The sequence below is a fragment of the Acanthaster planci genome, linkage group LG02 (genome assembly GCF_054643075.1).
Source record: "Acanthaster planci isolate LZ-2023a linkage group LG02, COTS_SCS, whole genome shotgun sequence".
In the NCBI taxonomy this organism is placed as follows: Eukaryota; Metazoa; Echinodermata; class Asteroidea; order Valvatida; family Acanthasteridae; genus Acanthaster; species Acanthaster planci.
The window spans coordinates 18,107,224-18,126,296 of NC_141778.1; the positions used below are offsets into that span (position 1 = coordinate 18,107,224).

At 41.8% G+C, this 19,073-nt stretch overlaps 3 protein-coding genes and 1 pseudogene across 6 annotated transcripts; 1 reads left to right on the forward strand and 3 right to left on the reverse strand.

Annotated features, from left to right (window-relative positions):
• The first annotated feature begins 275 nt into the window (after positions 1-275).
• Positions 276-2,663, forward strand: LOC110983792 (P-selectin-like). Of its 2 annotated transcripts, none has more exons than XM_022243356.2 (4): positions 276-494; positions 805-978; positions 1,978-2,151; positions 2,482-2,663. In XM_022243356.2, the coding sequence occupies exons 1-4, from the start codon at positions 425-427 to the stop codon at positions 2,661-2,663; spliced, it is 600 nt and encodes a 199-aa protein (XP_022099048.1). In that variant the 5' UTR covers positions 276-424. The 2 variants fall into 2 exon arrangements, with proteins under 2 accessions (XP_022099048.1, XP_086989318.1); XM_087133192.1 differs by having other exon boundaries at positions 288-431.
• Positions 2,635-7,881, reverse strand: LOC110983815 (lengsin-like). 2 transcript variants are annotated; one of them, XR_015424388.1, is made up of 3 exons: positions 7,724-7,881; positions 3,712-5,904; positions 2,635-3,675 (listed from the first exon to the last, which is right to left on the reverse strand). XR_015424388.1 is itself a non-coding variant. In XM_022243381.2 (2 exons), the coding sequence occupies exon 2, from the start codon at positions 5,867-5,869 to the stop codon at positions 4,664-4,666; it is 1,206 nt and encodes a 401-aa protein (XP_022099073.2). In that variant the 5' UTR covers positions 5,870-5,904; positions 7,724-7,881; the 3' UTR covers positions 2,635-4,663. The 2 variants fall into 2 exon arrangements, 1 of the variants encoding a protein (XP_022099073.2); XM_022243381.2 differs by having other exon boundaries at positions 2,635-5,904.
• Positions 7,882-10,007: 2,126 nt separating this feature from the next.
• On the reverse strand, positions 10,008-13,475 carry LOC110983805 (lengsin-like; annotated as a pseudogene). Its single transcript, XR_015424389.1, has 2 exons — positions 13,348-13,475; positions 10,008-12,167 (listed from the first exon to the last, which is right to left on the reverse strand). The product of XR_015424389.1 is annotated as a lengsin-like (transcript).
• A 2,147-nt stretch (positions 13,476-15,622) lies between these two features.
• LOC147799979 (lengsin-like) lies at positions 15,623-18,943 on the reverse strand. Its single transcript, XM_087133191.1, has 2 exons — positions 18,639-18,943; positions 15,623-18,320 (listed from the first exon to the last, which is right to left on the reverse strand). Exon 2 carries the CDS (start codon positions 18,275-18,277, stop codon positions 17,096-17,098), a length of 1,182 nt encoding a protein of 393 aa, XP_086989317.1. The 5' UTR covers positions 18,278-18,320; positions 18,639-18,943; the 3' UTR covers positions 15,623-17,095.
• Between the last annotated feature and the right edge of the window lie 130 nt (positions 18,944-19,073).

A 19,073-nucleotide genomic window follows, 5' to 3' on the forward strand; every position in this document is an offset into this window, starting at 1 on the left:
GGGATTTTTTTTTGGGGGGGGGTAAAGGGGTACTGAAGCTTAATTAATTGTGGCCTTTACATAATTGAGCTGTGCACATTTCAAAATCTCAAATAGGGCAGGGGCACGTTCCTGTGCCACCCTCCAGTTACGTCACTGCATATGCTGCCCACAAACTGGAACACATGAGAAGTCTACTCTCTTTAATCCACTAAGTAAACACATGGAGGTAACATCTCCATGGTCGTATTGGGCGGAGACCTCCCTTTTAACAAAGCCTCGGCAAACAAAACTGTACCACCTTTTGCCATGTCATTCCTCCGTGGTCATTCTAACTGTGTGCATCATCACCGACGACACACCGGACCAAACGAACTTGGCAACAATTCAGAGGAGACTGGTACTGGTCTTTGTTTCAACCATCTTGTGGGAAATTGAACCAACGATGAGAGGTGCGGTGCTTATAGTTGTCGTGGTTCTGATTGAAATTATTTCGGTTGTTTCAGGGAGTGAAGGTAAGTGCTCTGTCAAACTTAGCTTTCAAAATGGCGGTGTAAAATGCTCTTCCCAAGCTGAAGCGGTTACTTGTTCTCTGTTGGATGGACCTTGTCCGTTCTGCATTTCTTAACTGTTTCCTTGACAACTTCATCATGTCCATCTGACAAAAGTTAATACAGACCTGCTGATTTCTAAGTGGAACACCTATTAATCGACCTGAAGTCTAGGGAGCCCTTTTTAAAGAGCATGTATTGTGCCGTCAATCTTTTTCGTCAGGAACTGATGTTGGAATGCATTGTTTAACCAGTCTTTCCCATCACTTTTCAGTTGAATGTTCTGATCCTGGGTTGCCCGAAGGAGGCACGCGACGGGGACCGTCTCGATTCACGCCCGGTAGTAAACTGAGCTTTGACTGTCCCGACGGTTATGAAAGAGTGGGCTCCCCTGTGTCCGTCTGCCAAGAAAGCGGTGAATGGTCCCTGCCTGTACCCCAGTGCATCGGTAAGTGAGACTGACATCTTCGCGATAATGACTGTGACACTCTATTCAGCACACAGACGATGACTTTGTAACTGTTGAGGGAATTGATAAAGGACGGCATAGGCGTGGACCTGCCCCCTAGTTTTTACTTGGGATGTGTTAAAGTATCACCACCCCTTTCCAGATTTTTGCAATCCCCCCCCCCAAAAAAAAGTTTGTGACATCGTTGCATTTTAGAGAAGAAAAAGTATTTGTGAAATGAAGAGGGCACAGTAAAGAAGAGCGGCTAAGACTCCTAAATTCAAATTCATTTAATTAATTTAGTAAAATTTAACTGTTTGGGTCACCGGGATATTCTGTTATTAGTATTATTATTATCTTATTTACCCTGGGTTTCCCATTCAGTATCAAAACTGATCTCCCATGGGTCCCAGCAGATACAATAAATGATTAAGAAAATCCATAAAATGACAAAATACATTTGTACAATCGGTTCCCCCCCTCCATCAGAACAAATTTAAACTTTGACGACAAAGAACGGAGCGCTTCTACAATAAGAGTGGCCTATGTATATAAAATTTGTTTTACCTTCGGAGATAAGAACCCCCCCCCCTTGTCACCATACTCCTCACCCATCCCACTGTCGTTAAACTGAAAAAACTTCCCGGGATTATCTCCATCGGCGCATGGTACGTGGTTTACACAGGAGCGCAAAACCGTTTGGTATTCATTTTTACTAACATTGCGTAATGACGTAGCAACCAGACCGTGATGCATAGCCAAAGAGAACGGTGATTGGCCAGAACGGAAAGTTTTGGCGCGGTATCTTTAATTGGTGGAAAATCGCTCAGGTTTCTAAACGCAGCGGTTTATCGAGTGACCGCGCAGTTTGACCGCTCAGAGTGTGCACAACCTATAAGAAAACTGCTATCTGTGTTTTTGACAGAGCGGAATTCCACCGCAACTCACTTGTGTAATGGGCCTGTAGCATTCAAGTTCCTCAATCTGTATTTTTAACAGCTGACTGTCCGGGAATAGCAGCACCCGCACACGGCGCCGTGTCCGTCTCTGCTGCAGCAAAGAAGTACGGTACCGTGGCACTCTTCAGCTGTGAGCCTGGGTATAGTTTGGTCGGGGCTGCTGCTGTCACCTGCCGGAACGGACAATGGAACCGCCCAGTGCCATCTTGCTTCGGTGCATTTATGTTTCCTTTAAACTCGGCATCTTTGTATACATATTTAATCAACCCTGAATAATTAATCTGATTAAATGAATTAAATGAATACTAACTATTTTGTACTCACTGTCATGTATACATAATACGATAATATAAATTTGTAACAGGTGGCAAGTGCTGGCACTAAACCATTGTGAAGTTTATTATCTGTTGATAAAACTTAGATTTTCCGGGCGTGTAGCTAAAACAGTTACGATACCGAGCTTCTCGTAGTTATTTTTTGGGGGGGGGGTAAATACGCCAGGTTTCTGTTTTAATCATTAGCAGCCGGTGTTTGTTTCTTTCAGCTGACTGTATGGGTATTCCGGCTCTGTCAAACTCCGTTTCAACAGGAGGTACAAGTCACGGTGACGTCATACATTTCAAATGCCTGGAGGGCTATCAGCTGTTAGGGAAGAGTATAATCACGTGCAAAGATGGCGCCTGGAGTGACGAGTATCCCAGTTGTGTGACCAATGTCATGAGTTAAAGTAAGATTTTATTCAGAAACCTGGAAAATATCCTGTCATTTGATTCATATCACATTTTTCGGAGATAATTTCTAATACAGTAATACTTGTGTCCGTAAACCTGAAAAGGTTTTAATGTTTGACAGTGATGGCTATAAGTTGAAAGATTCTAAAAACATCATTGACTTTATGTTCAAGAAAAATTCTTTTCAATTTTTTGCACTATAATGAATAATTAGTAAAGCCCTTATCTGGGCCGTTTTCCAATACTCGACTTGGGTCCCGATTCAGGCTTCAACTTTTTTTTTTTTTACTTCCTGACTCTGAGGTTGTAAGCGCAATAGTAAGTCTGATAGTGCCACAAAACATCAATGAAGAAGCAAAAGAGCAAAACATTACAGTATTTCAATTCAATTTAAACACTTCAGGCCCACAATCGGGGATTGGTTTCCTACACGAAGCCTGAGACGGAGACGAATTGGGTATTGGAAAACGGCCCTGGTTTCCGAATCAACAGATCATCCCTATAAACCTTTACAGCATAACTTGAGGCGCTATTCATATGCAAATTACTTCACTTTTTACCATAGTCGTCAAGCGTGGTTAACGTAATTAAAAAAATATTAACTCACAAAGTTCTTGACAAATAACCATATTTACTTTTATTGTTACTTAATTAATAAACATATATATTGATTACAGCTAAAAGAGTGTTTGATATAACGTAGCTTAACATTTACAAATAAGTTCTTGAGATTGGTCATGCGTGCATGTGGTAAAAAAAATTTGGTATGAGTTTCAAAATGGCCGAAACGCAGCAAGTCGTGTGATGTTCGCACCATCTTTTTCACGAAGTTTGTTCGTAAGAACTGAAATGTGGCGTTGTGGCTGTTGTTTGATTTTGGAGAGTCCGACATGGAGAGCCAGCAGGATCACATAATGCTGCTAGAGTTGGCTTGTATTGCCGAAAAAGAGACGTCTGTAATCCTCGGTGAGTGGGATAATTTTTTGTTGGAAACGACATACGATGTACTGTATGGTATACACATGGAGGTAGGAATTTCCTACCTCCATGGTATACATTAACACAATGATTATGATGTACATGTATAATGTGGGCCTGTGTCTTTTGAATGCTGAGTAGAACCGTGTCATGCAAGTGCGCCGTCAAATGGCGTTATTACCACAAAAAACGAATAACTTTTAAGCATTAAAGAGAACACATATAGATGGTTTTGTATAAGTGACGATGTAGAGTCTAAAATTTAGTAATTTGAAGCTAATTTTCTGCAACAGAATAACCTTGCTCACTATAGGCCTATCATACCTATAAACCCTTTCAACTGATCAAGGGAGGAGACTAGGCCTATACGGCCATTTGTAAACTTCTCTCATCTCTCTGCAGTCCCTGCATGTAAAATGTCACCGCGAGCCAAGCCTATGGTTTTTATGATTTACGTTTCTGTTATTGTTAATTTGCAAATACCACTTGGGAGATAAAATGTTGTTATAAGAAGCCACAAAAATGGACCCATGGGCCTGTTTCAGTGTTTGTCTGATAATGCTTGGTTGTCCCACAGGTATTGACGATTTTTGCTCTGTTTTATAGAACAGAAAAGAAAAAATGTTTGTGTCAATCAATCAGCTAACTTTCTTTAAATCAAGAAAAGTTTCTATAATCTATCCAAACTCTCTGTGAAAAGTAACACTTAAAAACTAATGATCAGATTGTTATACTCGTACAGCTAACAGCATGTATCATTTTCGATTTATACACTAAGATTACCATGCTGTCTGGGAGTCAAAGCTCAGTTTACTGTTGCTTGCTCCGATTTTGCTCATTTAAGAGAAATTACTGAACAGGTAATTCAAGTCAGTGCAAAGTCACAAACAGGTAGGCCTATCATAGTTCGCATACTATAGTTGGCATAAATACATGTAGTTGGTCAATAATGTGGCTACAGGTACTGTCAAGAACACTAGAACAGACGTGCTCAGCGAAATTGCCTCACACCCCATTTTAATCGATGTCCTGATACGTGGCTTTAAGAAGTTTGATGAAATTTTCCCCCGCCCCCAGAGCGTTGATCAGGACTTCGTCTGCCTCAAAGGCCTCCATAGCCTTTCTGGAAAACGTCGGCATCTCTCTCCCGCTGTCAGTGCCGGATTCTGGCAGAGGCAACTTCTTTTCCATGCCATCGATTCCGGCCGCCACCACCGCTGCCAAAAGGAGATACGGGTTGCATCGGCCCGTTCCCTGGCGGGTCTCCATGAAGGTCTTGCCCTCTCCGCCAACGTGGAGACGCACCGAGGACCCGGTGCTGTCTTTCTCCCACTTGTCGTTCACGGTCTCGGTCTTGGTCGAGCGGTGCTTCCAGCAGAAGTCGGTTGGGAACATAAAGCGGGTGATGGCCGGCATGTGTTCCAGGATACCGGCCAACCAGTGCTGGGCGACTTCAGTGAGGCCGCTTGGGCTCTCTGGGTCGTGTGTCACATCCTTCTTACCCTCGGCGTCCCACAGGGAGTGGCGGAAGTAGAGGAAGCAGTTCTGCTGGATCTGGCGATTGCGAAGAAACTTCGAGAAGAAACTGACGTCTAAACCTTTATCAACGGCTGCCGCTTTCACGAAGGTCTTGAAGAGGTGTGCATTGTCAGCCCCTTTGATTCCCGCTTTCTCCTTATAAGTCCCATCGATGTAGTAGTTGAGCTTTCCGGTATTAAGGAACAGCGGCTCAATGGCCACACCTCGCAGAACGTCGAGAAAATCGGCGAGAAGATCTGGAGAGATGCGCTCCTCTAGCGCCTCCAGGAAGAACTGGAGATGGAAGGCCGACTTGAGGGTGAAGCCGAGCTCACTAAGACGCTGTAGCTGCTTCCGTGCGATGTAGCGAGGGTAGGTGGGCAAGGGATTACCGTCGAGCTGAGGCTCAGCTAGTGTCAAAGCCACACCTCTGCTAAGGGGAAGTCGGAGGAGGGTGCTGTCGAAATCAGGCTTCAGGGTACCAATCTTCTCGTGGTAGACACTTTTGAAGGTGTTGTCGGTGTCATTAAAGACCCCTCGAAGCGGAAACTCCAGCCCCTCGGTGGCTAGTTGGTGGTATTTATTCTGGGGGACGACCGTGGAGTGAGACCTGTCGAAGAAGTCGGAGATCTCGAAGCGAATGGCATTTGCACCGGAGTTCCTCATTCGCATGATGATCGAGTCTGCGTCCTCGTGGTCGGCCATGGTCTTATTAATGCTTTATATTTTTAGTCCAGATTCTGTTGAAATATAATATAACAAAAAGATTTCCAAGTATCTTGGTCAGCAAATCAATCGTCATATTTTGTTACTTCAGTGTAGACATGAAGAATCAATGTAGAATCACCTATAGATGTTGTATTTTTAAAAAAAATTATTTGGGCAGTATTCATTCTCGATGGAACGTCCTGGATTAGAATCCGGATGTAAATGAAAAGTGACCCCATCTCCCTTACACGGTACGGAAAGAGGTTGAAGAGGCGCAATACTGATTTCTGGAAGGACTGTAATTCACAGTAGAATCTCAAAAGTTCTAACGCTAAAAAGTGATATCGCGCACGATATGGGGCAAACGGGTACCCCCCATGTCCAATCCCTATACACACTCTAGATTATTGTTACCTACCCCCCCCCAAATTCTGTAAAGAGTTCCTGAGATTCTGATCAAACAATGACCAACACAAAGGCGGGAAGTTCTGTCCGCCCCATATCTTACATCATATGTAAAAAAAGTCCACCTCTTGATCTTCCACAACCACTGTGCACAACACGATCGAATTCTTTCAACGAAATAACTCCCTCCCTGGAAACGTTCTTCAAACTATTATGTGTGAAGGACGTATGTCATACTTAACTACAACGTATTTTGATATTAAGCAATGATGTTAAAAATCTCTGTTAAAAATCACCACGTACATGTACCCACAAGTGTGTATTTGCCTGCAACTGGGGACCCCCTATTGTTCCTCTTTTGTTTGTACACTAACATTTTTAGAAGACCACCCATATGATTTATACACAGTTGTCAATCGGGGACCCTCTGTCAATCGGGGACCTTATTGTCCTCTATTGTTCAGGGTCCCCAATTGAATGCAGAAACAAACTCATCCACACACAAAATTTCCCGATGTAACAATCCTATTTTCAGTACCCGTAATTTGCAAACGTTTTCATTCGCAATCCCACTTAAACCTGAGGATACGCACGTGCGGAACCATTCACCCACTGCCCATGCTGACCTTCAGGAATTATTGAATTACTTTCGTTTCACCTGGTGATTTTTCGCTGTTTCCGTGCCCGCGACACATTTAAGGCCTTAGTGGAGTGAACGCAAAGCCATAATAGTGATTTCCAACAGCTTCAATCCCGTCTTGTTTTTACAGAAAACAAAACACTTCTTTAAGTATAGTAAGAGGGGTGGGCTGTCAGTTTGTATGTGTGTTGCGGAAGGGAAGGGGTAGTAGGATTCCAGTTGATACAGTACCGGTAATATATTTTAAAAAACAACTACACCTGGTAGTCATGCCCTACATTCGCACTGCCCAAGTTGTGATAGTTTGTTGACACAAATCAACAAATTGTGGGGTATTGTGGGAACAGGGAGTCGTCATTTTAAGGTATCTTTTAAATGCTTCATACTTCATAATGCTTATTTTGCAGTTGTTATATTTATTTAACTCGTTTACCACAGAGCTCGTTCTTGCAACCTTACCCAGCAAGGAAAAGCCTAAAATCGATTTAAAACTTTGGGAAGTTCAACCAAATACGTACATTTGCAAATATATAACAGTTTAATTTAACTACCTCCATAAATGCACACAGATACAAATTCCCTTCAACTCGCAGAAGTAGAATTTAGACAAAATTATCACTACTTCACACATGAGCATGGTCTGAAATTTTACGCAGCGCACATTATACAGAAATTTGACAGTAGCCCTTGTATTGATAACACAAAACAACCGTTTCCATCCTTCTGTCGTAAAAAGTTCGTTACAAAGTTACTATGGACTGCGAAGTGCACATCAAAACATCGAAAATAAAAAGTTAGGTACTTACATGATTAGTACCAAGCTGCCACAAGTTGTAAGTAGCTTTCACATCTTAGTGAGCGGTGATTTGATGGGGTGCTGCTTTTATGTTCACACCGCGACGGAAGCAAATGGAATCAACTACAAGTACAAGTTCACTTCCGTGTTTCTTGGGTATCAGTTTCCCTGTATGGCGTGGACAAGGAAGTATAGAACTTGCACATTTATACTGTTTTGTCTATAGAATGAGTTAACTGAATATGCTTGTCGAGGATCCGAGAAGTAGGAATCCCTGCAGATATCAGCTGAGCAAGAGGGGGAGGGGGGGTGTGGCGCATTTCCAGGCCCCGTCAGTGACTGAGAACTGAACTGAAACAGAAACTTTGCAAATAAAATAATAGTCCTTATTTCATTATCAATCATGATAAACTTGCAGTCTTTAATCTCCATAAAACTGTACAATTTATGTAGCTCTACGAATGATCCGTATATAGGGGCCAACTTGATTGGTGTACGCCATTAGCGGATCCCAGGGAACGGGGCCATGCTCCGGGCCCACCCCAAGGGGCAATATTTTCAAAATATAAAGGAGGAAAGATTTATTTCCCTTCCATTCCTGCTGAAAGCGTGTAAAAAGCCCCCAATTCTAGCCTAACCCCTCAGAAATGTAATTAAAGGCTATGAAGAAAATCTTCAATCTTTTCGGACTCCACCCGAAAAAAAAAATGGATCAGCCGAAACTGAATGGAGGATCTGCCCTCGCCATGTGCAAGGGAATTATATTTCTCAGGGTACGGATATCTTACGGAACACATTAGTTCTCTTTTGCAGCCTCTTTTGTTATGTTGGTATGTTGCAAAAGGAATGCACACAGTTCATTTTTTTGCCAAAGAGTGCATCTCTCTTTTTCGAATTAAGCATTGTTAAAGGACAGCGTTGCTTCGTATATCCATTAAAAAGTAACTGGAGGTTTAGGATTCAAACATTATATGAAAGCATGAAGATGTGGGTTCTTAGATTGGGTGGGTGTGTGTGAGTTTGTTTCTGCATTCAATTGGGGACCCTGAACAATAGAGGACAATAAGGTCCCCGATTGACAGAGGGTCCCCGATTGACAACTGTGTACAAAACATATGGGTGGTCTTCTAAAAAAGTTTAAGTACAAACAAAAGAGGAACAATAGGGGGTCCCCAGTTGCAGGCAAATACACCCTTATGTGCGTGAGTCGGCGTATGATACCGCTGCACTGAAAGGACCGACATTGCGTGTGCGTAAATATTGATGTCCCCCAGTGACCTACGGCCTTTTCCTTGCCGGACAGAACAATAGTGGATCAGTCTGAAAAAAGTAAAAGGAGTATCGTGCGTATATGAAAAGATGAGTTGAAACGTCAAATTCCCCATTGGTTGATCCAGGTCAAAGAAAATATCACGAATTACGTAGCCTGAAAAGTCGGGTTGTATTCACGACAGTCATTCAGCGGGCCAACCGTGAAGTTTCATAAACATAATTGAATTGAAACTGGAGCCCTGAAAGCTGCACCACACACACATAAGAGTGTTGCAAGCGGGTGTGACGTTAGGTGCTTTATTTTCATATGACCTTATCCTTTACACCATCGACATCCTCTTTCCTAAACCCTGAGCAAAATGCACTTATGCACAACCATGCCCTTCACTGTCCAGAGTTACGGATTTTTATTGAACCATGCTGACTTATCACCCGCAGTATTTTGTTCGCATGTTTCCTTGTACAGGCACAGTGATCCCATCTTTGACTCTAAATTCAGGTTGCCCTGGTCGTGATAGGATGGCTGACCTAGATTAGTCCATATAGCAGTTTCGGGGGTATTGGGCGAGTCATCATTTTAAGTTATCTCTTAATAAGTTGCTCATGATGTCCACTTTTCAATTTGATTTTCCTCTGACAGACGACGACCCCGAGCTACCCCATCGAAGCGCTTGCTTCGCAATGACCGCCAATTTATGAGGCGCCGCTTGTAAGTTTGCACCACCACAGATGGAAATAACTTTACAAGTATACAAGTTTAGCTCCGTGTTTTAGGGCTATCGACTTACTTAACGCAGAAGTGGAAGTTTCAAACTTATTCATCATGAAATTTGTGTTTGTCCAGAACACTGTAATTATATAGTGGGTGACCGGGGATTCACGAGAAAGGAAATATGGCACACTGTTCGATTAAGATAGCCAATAATGTATAAACGGGTAGGGGATCAATCACTGTAAGTGGTGGCTCATTTCAGGTCCGATGGCCTTTTAAAGTGGCAAGAGAAATCAACTGAAACACAAAATTTGCAATAAAAACATAACAGTCCGCCTTTTATCACTCCGATGCCATTTTCGGCGTCGTTTATGATCAACTTGTAAGGTCTTTATAATCTCTAACAATAACTATTTATAATCTTCTTGTAATCGTAAATCTGCTCTAAATTTCAAAATCACTTTTAGCTGTTTCTAATCAGTCTTGTTATATTCCCTTGGCAATAAAAGTTAGAACATGGACATTTGTTTTAACAAACCAAACCAAACTAAAAACAACAATAAGAAAATAGTCACCACGTTCTTTTCAAATAGATAAAAAGTAAAAATCAGGTTATACTACGTGTACCAGGCAAAATATGCTATTAGGAAATCATCATATTTTATATCAGCATTTTTGGCATTTAAATTAATATAAACCTTTTAACATAGGCTATATCGTTCTACATAACATGCATATGGGTGGGTTTACAATACTTGTGGGTGACATTCATGACATTTGTAAGTCGCTAGCTGACCATCACTGTTCATGATGAACGTGCCAATTTAACACTTAGCACAACGCAAAGAGCAAAAATGGGCCCATTAATATTGATTCGTGCAATCTGCATAACAAAAACTTTTACGGTACCTTTTTATGAGTGTTATACGCGATACTATCTGAGCCAGTTATAAGGTGCAACTCACATGCAAATTTCACAAACATTTCAAATATCACCAAAGTCTGGATCCCGAATGTTGTTTGGGGTTAAAAGGCTTGATAATTAATAGTTTTGGATCATTTTGAACTTCAAAACAGATGACATTAATTTTGACTGTGTAGTTGTATAAATACATGTAGTACAATTTCCAGTTAAATTCAACGACTCAAATGCGTAAATATTGATTAATAATCAACTTTCGTTACAAGAATTGTGGTGATTTCATTTCCAGTGAAAGGCTCTTTTTACTTCACTGTTTGGGTCAAATCCAAATCTAACATTACAGAAATGTTAGTGACGTTTTAAGAAGAGGGAGGAAATCTTTCCCTCCGTCAAATGCTGCCAGAAGTACCTCGTCTGCCTCAAAGGCTTCCGTAGCCTCTGCGATTGTCGTGGGCATCTTTTTGTTCTCAGTTCCAGCCTCTGACAAAGGCAGCTTCTTTTCCATGCCATCGATTCCGGCCGCCACCACCGCTGCCGTAAGGAGATACGGGTTGCATCGGCCCGTTCCCTGGCGGGTCTCCACGAAGGTCTTACCCTCCTCGCCTCTGTGGAGACGCACCGAGGAACCAGCGCTGTCTGTCCCCCATCGACAGTTGGGTTGCTCGTGCTCCACTTGATCCCAGGAAGATTGAGTTGGATGGGTGAATCGGACGATGGCCGGCATGTGCTCCAGGATTCCAGCCATCCAATGCTGTGCAGCCACGGACAATCCCAGGGGGCTGTCTGGATCACCCGTGAGGCATTTCTTGCCCTTGATATCCCAGAGAGAGTGACGGAAATACAGTGAGAGGTTTGCCTTCTCCAAAACTGATGCTTCATGCAGAAATGTATCTGCTGCCTCCTTGACAAAGGTCTTAAAGTATTGATCCCTAGCACCTCTTTGAAGGTTCCATCTATGCGGTTGGCCATCGTGCCAACGTGGAAGTTCTCTATTTTAAATTTCTTGCCAGTGCGCTCCAGTGCGTCAAAGAAATGGCCGATTAGGGTTTCTCGCCCGATGTATTGGATGCCTTCTTTCTTTGATTTTAAGAAGAACTCCAAATGGAAAGAAGACTTGAGAGAGAAGCCAAGCTCAGCAAGACGACTTAGCTGCTTCCTGGCAACGAATCGTGGGTAGCTCGTCAGAGGGCTTCCGTCGACGAAGGGCTCAGCTGGGACGTATGCCATGCTACGGTGGAAAGGATGTCGGAGGATATCAGCGGTAGGGTCGGCCCGAATGGAGCAAATCTTGTCGAGGTTGTCATTCTTGTCATTAGAAGACTCCTTGAAAACTGCGCGGACGGGAAGCTCTAAGCCATCCTCGACAGCTTCCTCCAGCTTGCTGCGGGGAACACAGACAGTATGTGCCCTTCCGAAGAAGTCGCACACTTCGAAAAGAAACAAGTCGGCGTCGACACTTTTAAGTCGCTCGACTACAGAATGCGCACCTTGGAAATCAGCCATCTTCTTTTAAGAACGGACTCGATGGAGAAGGCTTGATGAAGTGAACTGCAGGAAATACAAGTCGGGATTTGACTTCAGTGAACAGAATATACCTACGATTGCCGAATTTTCAGGAACTCAAAAGACGTATGCAAATCTCAAACAGAGAGTCCTACATCAAAAGTGTGTTCCAGAATAACAGAGTGTGAGAGAGTTAAAAATTTCCCAGCCTTACAGTCCCATTTTCAATAGGCCTGCTTGTAAATTGCAAACGTTTCCTTTTGCAATCCCCGACCTGAGGATACGCACGTGCGCACCCAGTCACCCACTGCCCATGTTGACCTTCATCAGGGAATGTTGAATTACTTTCGTTTTGCCCTGTTACCGTTGGCAATTTCCGTGTTCGCGCACTTTTGGGCCTGCATGTGCACCGGGGAGGGAGTGCAAAAGCACGACACTGACTTCCAACAGCTTCGATTCCATCTCGTAAATTATTGTTTTGTAAGCAAATCAAACAGTTCTCGATGTCTAGCAAGAGGACATGGGTTGTCAGTTTGTAAGTCTGTTGGGGAAGGGAGGGGGTTACGGGATTCCAGTTACAGTCTGTCTTATTGAAAAAAAACACACACCTGGTCAATGGTAGTCGTACAGGTGTCCTACATTCAGAATGCCTAAGATATAGTTTTGTGGGAGTAGTCATTTTGAGGTATCTTTGAAATGCTTCATAATGCTTATTTTAAAGTTGTAATGTTTCTTTAATTAACTCGTATACCACAGAGCTCGTTGATTACGACCTTACCCAGCAAGGAAACGCCTAAAATCGATTAAACACGTTGGGAGGTTCAACCGAAATTTGCAAATATATATCGTACGAATTTGATTTAACTACCTCCACTAATACACAAAGTTACAAATTATCATTACTTCACACGTATAAAGCATAGTCCGAAATTTGTATTATTTAAGAAAAAGCACTACACCTTGTGATATATTTGTTGACACCCCCCCCAAAAAAAACAATTGTGGGGTTTGGGGTATGGTCATTTTAAGGAATTTCTTTTAATGCTTCATAATGTTCATTTTGAAGTTTCAATGTTTCTTCACAAAGAAATTTAGCAAGTGTAACAAGTTACAACACCAGACAACAGCCTTTTCTATCATTTAAATAAAAACAGTTCGTTACAAAGTAAGTAGAGACTTCGATGTGCACATTTTGAAATCCAAAAATAAAATGTTGGGTACTTACATGACGTATAATTATCAAGCTGCCACTGGTACGTGTAGTAAGTAGCTTTCACGTCTCAACGAGCGGCGATTTTATGGCGCGCTGCTTTTACGTTCTTACCGCAAGGAAGCAAATGATATCAACTACAAAGTTCAGTTCCTTGTTTCATGGGTATTGATTTACCTAAATGGTGTGAACGAGGAAGTATAGAATTTATTCACCATGCAGTAACTGTTTTGTATTAAAGAAAGAGTTAACTGCAAAAACGTGCAACGATCCGGGAAGTGAGAACTGAAACAGAAATCTGAAGAAAAAAAAACCACACACACAAAATATAGTCCTCGTTTTCGTTATTCGTCATGATCAACTTGCAGCTTTTTATTTCCGTAATAACTAGATTCGGTATATGAACCTCCAAATTATCCGTATACTTGATTGGCGCACGCCATGGACAGATGGGGGGGGGTAACAGGGGTCGTGCCTTGGGCCCCAACCCCAAAATGGGGCATTTAATTAATTAAGAGGGAATATTTCATATTCCTGTCAGCTCAAAGCGTATAAAAAGCCCTACAATAACGTTGAGCCCCCACCCTTCACAAATGTCAGATGGGTTACACCCACTCTCAGAAAGAGTGTGTCCTTTATACAACTACTCCAAAAAGAAAAACTGCTCCAAAAGAGTGAAAGTTCCACTCTGCTAAGAAGCCAAATAAGCGACCACGTGAAAAACTCGAAAAAGAGTGGTCTTTTATTGCCTCTTTTTTGCCTCTCTTTTAGAGTTATTTTCACTCTTTTGGAGTGGGTTGCACTCTTTTCGAGTGGATCTTACAAAGGAATCTCACTCTTTTTGAGAGTGAGCTTTCACACTTTGACCTTAACAAATTCCCAGTTTTTTGGCCTTTTTTCAGTTCGCCAAAACTGGGTTGTGGATCCGCCCTCGACAAACTAACTGAAATTAATGATGGAAGAAAGCAGAAAGAAGATCTGGGTTGATGGTTACGTCTCAGTTCATGAAACTACACGGGCGGTCCGCTGAATGGCTGTCGTGACTGACGCCCTAATTCCTGGCAGTCAAAGTCGTGAAATTCTCGTTAACCTGGATCGACCAATTTTAAAGTAATGGGCAATCGGCATTTTAAGTCATCTTTTCGTTTGCAAATGATGTTCGTTTACCTTTTTGATTTACCTCTATCTAAAACTACTATCAGTCTGTCCAGCAAGGAATAGAGGGTCACTGGAGGACATCCGTTGTTACGTACGTGCAGTGTCGGTCCTATCAACGCAGCGGTATCATAAGTACGCATAAAAAGAGCGTTGCAAGCTGGTGTGACGTTAGGTGTATTGTTTTCATTTGACCTTACCCATGAAAACATCGACATCCTCAGTTCTAAACCTTAAGCAAAATGCTCGTTTGCACAACCATGCCCCTCGTTGTCTAGAGCTACGTATTTTCATTGAACCAGATACGTTTGCACGTTTCCTTGTAAGGTACAGCGATACATCTTTGACGCTAACTTCAGGTTGCCCTGTAGTCATGATAGGTTGGCTGACAGTCCATATAGCAGTTGGGGGGAGGGTTAAGATAGCAATTGTAGGAACGGGTAGGGGATCACTCACTGTGTATGGCTCATTTCCAGGTCCGTGGCCTTTAAAGTTGCTGAACTGAATTGGAATGTAAAATTTACAATCACAATAATTACAGTCCTCCTTTTATCCTTCCGGTGTCATTTCCGTTGTTATTAATGATCAGTTTTCTAGGCGCTGCTTTTAATCTCTATGATAGTTACTTGTCTGTATAAGTATAATCCTGTCATCATCATAAGTATAAACTTGTCATCAAGTTCTTTCCGAATAGAGAAAATGCACAAAAACGGACTTCTTGTACGCTCGCAGTTATTGTGGATAATCTTTCTTTTGTCATTTTGATCTGTTTCGTCTTTCAAATTTAATCCTGGTTTTCACAAACAAGAATTTGTGCTTTTTGTGCTATACAGTCTGATAAAATTCGTAGTTATTAACACAGCAACGCCAGTTTATGCCTTAGTAAATACCATCAGGTTATCCGAGATACTTAAAGCTATTACACGTACACGGAGCAATAAACTAGGCTATTAGGAAATCCTCTCAAGCAACGTATGAGCATATTTGTCATTCTTTTATAATTGATATATCATTTTTGCATAGATGGTTTTTAAAATGTTGGCGATAGTCATGTCATTTATAACCGCTGACCATCACCGTTTTTGATGAACGAGTCAATTTAATGGCATAACACGAAGAGCAAAAACTTGGCCGGGTAAATGTTAATTCATGCAAACTGGATTACAAAATTTACCTTTTTATGATTGCTACACTACACTATCTGAACTAGTTATACAGAGCAACTCACATGCAAAGACTCTCACAAACGTTACAAATATTGCCACCGTAAACTAACGCCGAACCTAAGTCCCAATCCTTGATGCTGTTTTGGGTTTAACAATGGAGAAAGGGTTAATTCATCCTTATCTATTAAATATTTAAGAGTTATTTTAGACCCTGTTTTATCTGGTGAACGCATTGCTACTTCAATTATTAAGAAAGCTGGGGATAGACTTAAGTTTTTTTACAGACCGGCTAATTTTCTCAGTGAAAAATTAGGTTAAAATTTGCATTGTTCTGCATTGATTCAATGTTACTTTGATTACTCATGTTCATCATGGTATTCTGCATTACCCATAAGAATGAAAAGCAAACTTCAAATTGTGTAAAATAAAATGGTTAGGTTCATACTGGACAAAAATTCAATGGCCCATATTGGTCAGAGAGAACTTGATAAACTGGGGTTACTTAACGTTCAGGATAGGGTGACTCAATTGAAACTCAGTCATTTATTTAAAGTGGTTCATGACTTAGCCCCTAAATATATGTCTGACAACTTTACCCGTGTGTTTGACAGATATTCTTATAATACAAGGAAAAGTCTTTTTAACTTCATTGTTCCAACTCATTCCAGTAGAAATACATTTTTGTTACAGCTATTAAAGACTGGAATGCACTGCCGTCTAACATCAAAAGCATCTCCAGTCTTTGCGTATTTAAAAAACAAGTAAAGTCACATCTATCACAAAAAGCCAATCAGTAGAGAAATGTAGTGTTTTTAATTATTAAGACGGATTTTAGATGGGAAGGGGTAAGTGACTTCAGTATATTTTTTTTATGTTTTTGATTGTTTCGATTTTTAAATAATATGGAGTCTTGAATATGATTGTAATGGGTAAATGGACTGATAATTTACTATTTTTTCATGTTTCGTTTGTTATGTTTATGTGTAATTTGTCCGTACATGTACTTAAGGGACCCCAATGCAAATAAGCCTGTGTAATTGGCTTTCTTGGGTTATCCCAGAATGAATCAACCGTAGGCCTATCTTGTTTTCTTTGTGTACAATTGTTGCTTAGTTGGTTGATTTCTGAATGAAATAACAATAATAATAAAGGGCAGGCACAGACGATTGCTGTTTCTGATCATTTTGAAGCTCCAAATGTATAACTTAAATTTTTCACCATGCAGTTGTTATAAATTTTGTGGTACATGAATGTGAATGATGCATATAAAAGTTATAAATCCTAGTTACATTTAACGGCTCAAATCCGTAAATTAATTCAATTTTTGTTACAAGACCTCTGTTGATTTCATTTCCGGAGAAACGCTCCATTTTACTTCACTTGAGATGGGCCAAATTAAAATCTGCAACGTTGACTGGAAACACGACTGACACCAACTAACATTACAGTGTCAGTGACGTTTTCAGAAGAGGGAGGAAATCTTTCCCTCCGTCAAATGCTGCCAGAAGTACCTCGTCTGCCTCAAAGGCTTCCGTAGCTTCTGCGATTGTCGTGGGCATCTTTTTGTTCTCAGTTCCAGCCTCTGACAAAGGCAGCTTCTTTTCCATGCCATCGATTCCGGCCGCCACCACCGCTGCCATAAGGAGATACGGGTTGCATCGGCCCGTTCCCTGGCGGGTCTCCACGAAGGTCTTACCTTCCTCGCCTCTGTGGAGACGCACCGAGGACCCAGCGCTATCTGTCCCCCATCGACAATTGAGTTGCTCGTGCTCCACTTGATCCCAGGAAGATTGAGTTGGATGGGTGAATCGGACGATGGCCGGCATGTGCTCCAGGATTCCAGCCATCCAATGCTGTGCAGCCACGGACAGTCCCAGGGGGCTGTCTGGATCACCCATTAGGCATTTCTTGCCCTTGATATCCCAGAGAGAGTGGCGGAAATACAGTGAGAGGTTTGCCTTCTCCAAAACTGATGCTTCATGCAGAAATGTATCTGCAGCCTCCTTGACAAAGGTCTTAAAGTATTGGGCGTAATCGGCTGACTTGATCCCTAGCACCTCTTTAAAGGTTCCATCCATGCGGTTGGCCATCGTGCCAACGTGGAGGTTCTCTATTTCAAAATTTTTGCCAGTGCGCTCCAGTGCGTCAAAGAAATTGCCGATTAGGGTTTCTCGCCCGATGTATTGGATACCGGCTTTCTTTGATTGCAAGAAGAACTCCAAATGGAAAGAAGACTTGAGAGAGAAGCCAAGCCCAGCAAGACGACTTAGCTGCTTCCTGGCAACGAATCGTGGGTAGCTCGTCAGAGGGCTTCCATCGACGAAGGGCTCAGCTGGGACGTATGCCATGCTACGGTGGAAAGGATGTCGGAGGATATCAGCGGTAGGGTCGGCCCGAATGGAGCAAATCTTGTCGAGGTTGTCATTCTTGTCATTAGAAGACTCCTTGAAAACTGCGCGGACGGGAAGCTCTAAGCCATCCTCGACAGCTTCCTCCAGCTTGCTGCGGGGAACACAGACATCTTGTGGCCTCCCGAAGAAGTCGCACACTTCGAAAAGAAACAAGTCGGCGTCGACACTCTTAAGACGCTCGACTACAGAATGCGCACCTTGGAAATCAGCCATTTTTTTAAGAGGAGAGCCGATTGAGGAGGCTTAATGAGGCGAACTGCAAGAAATACAATTCCGGATTTGAATTCAGAGAATGATGTATGCTTACGATTGCCGAATTTTCAGGAACTCAGAAGGCATGTACAAATTTTAACAACTTTTTTTTATAAAGAGTGCGTTCCAAAATGACAGAGTATTAGAGAGTCTAATAATTTGGACACGGTAAAATTCAAGCGAATTTTGGGAAAAAGGTTTGAAACCGTGGTTAGGCAGTTATATCTTTATGTTGTAATTTTGTAGGAAAAAGTAGAACTGTTCACGCACTCCAGATTATTTTTGAGTGTTACGAGTCAATGTTAGAAAGTTTTATCCTTACCGTATACTTGAGTGACGTGCGCACAGGAGTTCTGTTTCTGAGAGTCGGGTTGATCTGTGGTAGCAACAGTGTATTGCTTCTCTTATATGCTTCTCTTTTATACTTGTCGTGCAAGCTGTGTTGATAAAACGACATTGAAAGACGAAACTTAAATGTTCAGTTCTGCTTTTTCAAATTAGGCATTGTTAACGAACAATTGATTGTGAAACAATACTGTTTTTGAAGTAATAATTGTAAGCTAAACTGAAAGAGGATTTACGATACAAGGAAACAGGTAAATCAGTTACCAGTGCCCCCAAATATGTACATGTGAATCTAAAAGGTCCCGTCCTTCGAATATTACTGTTGCAATTATTCCTTCCGACGAAGCGTAAATTCGGCGAGTTCAACGGACAGATTTTGAAATTACCAAACACAATTATCTTCTTCTTTATA

Excerpts from the sequence above, each read along its gene's own strand:
- LOC110983792 (XM_022243356.2), top strand. The coding sequence starts at position 425 with ATGAGAGGTGCGGTGCTTATAGTTGTCGTGGTTCTGATTGAAATTATT. Across the intron at positions 495-804 it reads GGTTGTTTCAGGGAGTGAAG|TTGAATGTTCTGATCCTGGG; the intron begins GTAAGTGCTCTG and ends ATCACTTTTCAG. Across the intron at positions 979-1,977 it reads GCCTGTACCCCAGTGCATCG|CTGACTGTCCGGGAATAGCA; the intron begins GTAAGTGAGACT and ends TATTTTTAACAG.
- LOC110983815 (XM_022243381.2), bottom strand. The coding sequence starts at position 5,869 with ATGGCCGACCACGAGGACGCAGACTCGATCATCATGCGAATGAGGAAC.
- LOC147799979 (XM_087133191.1), bottom strand. The coding sequence starts at position 18,277 with ATGGCTGATTTCCAAGGTGCGCATTCTGTAGTCGAGCGTCTTAAGAGT.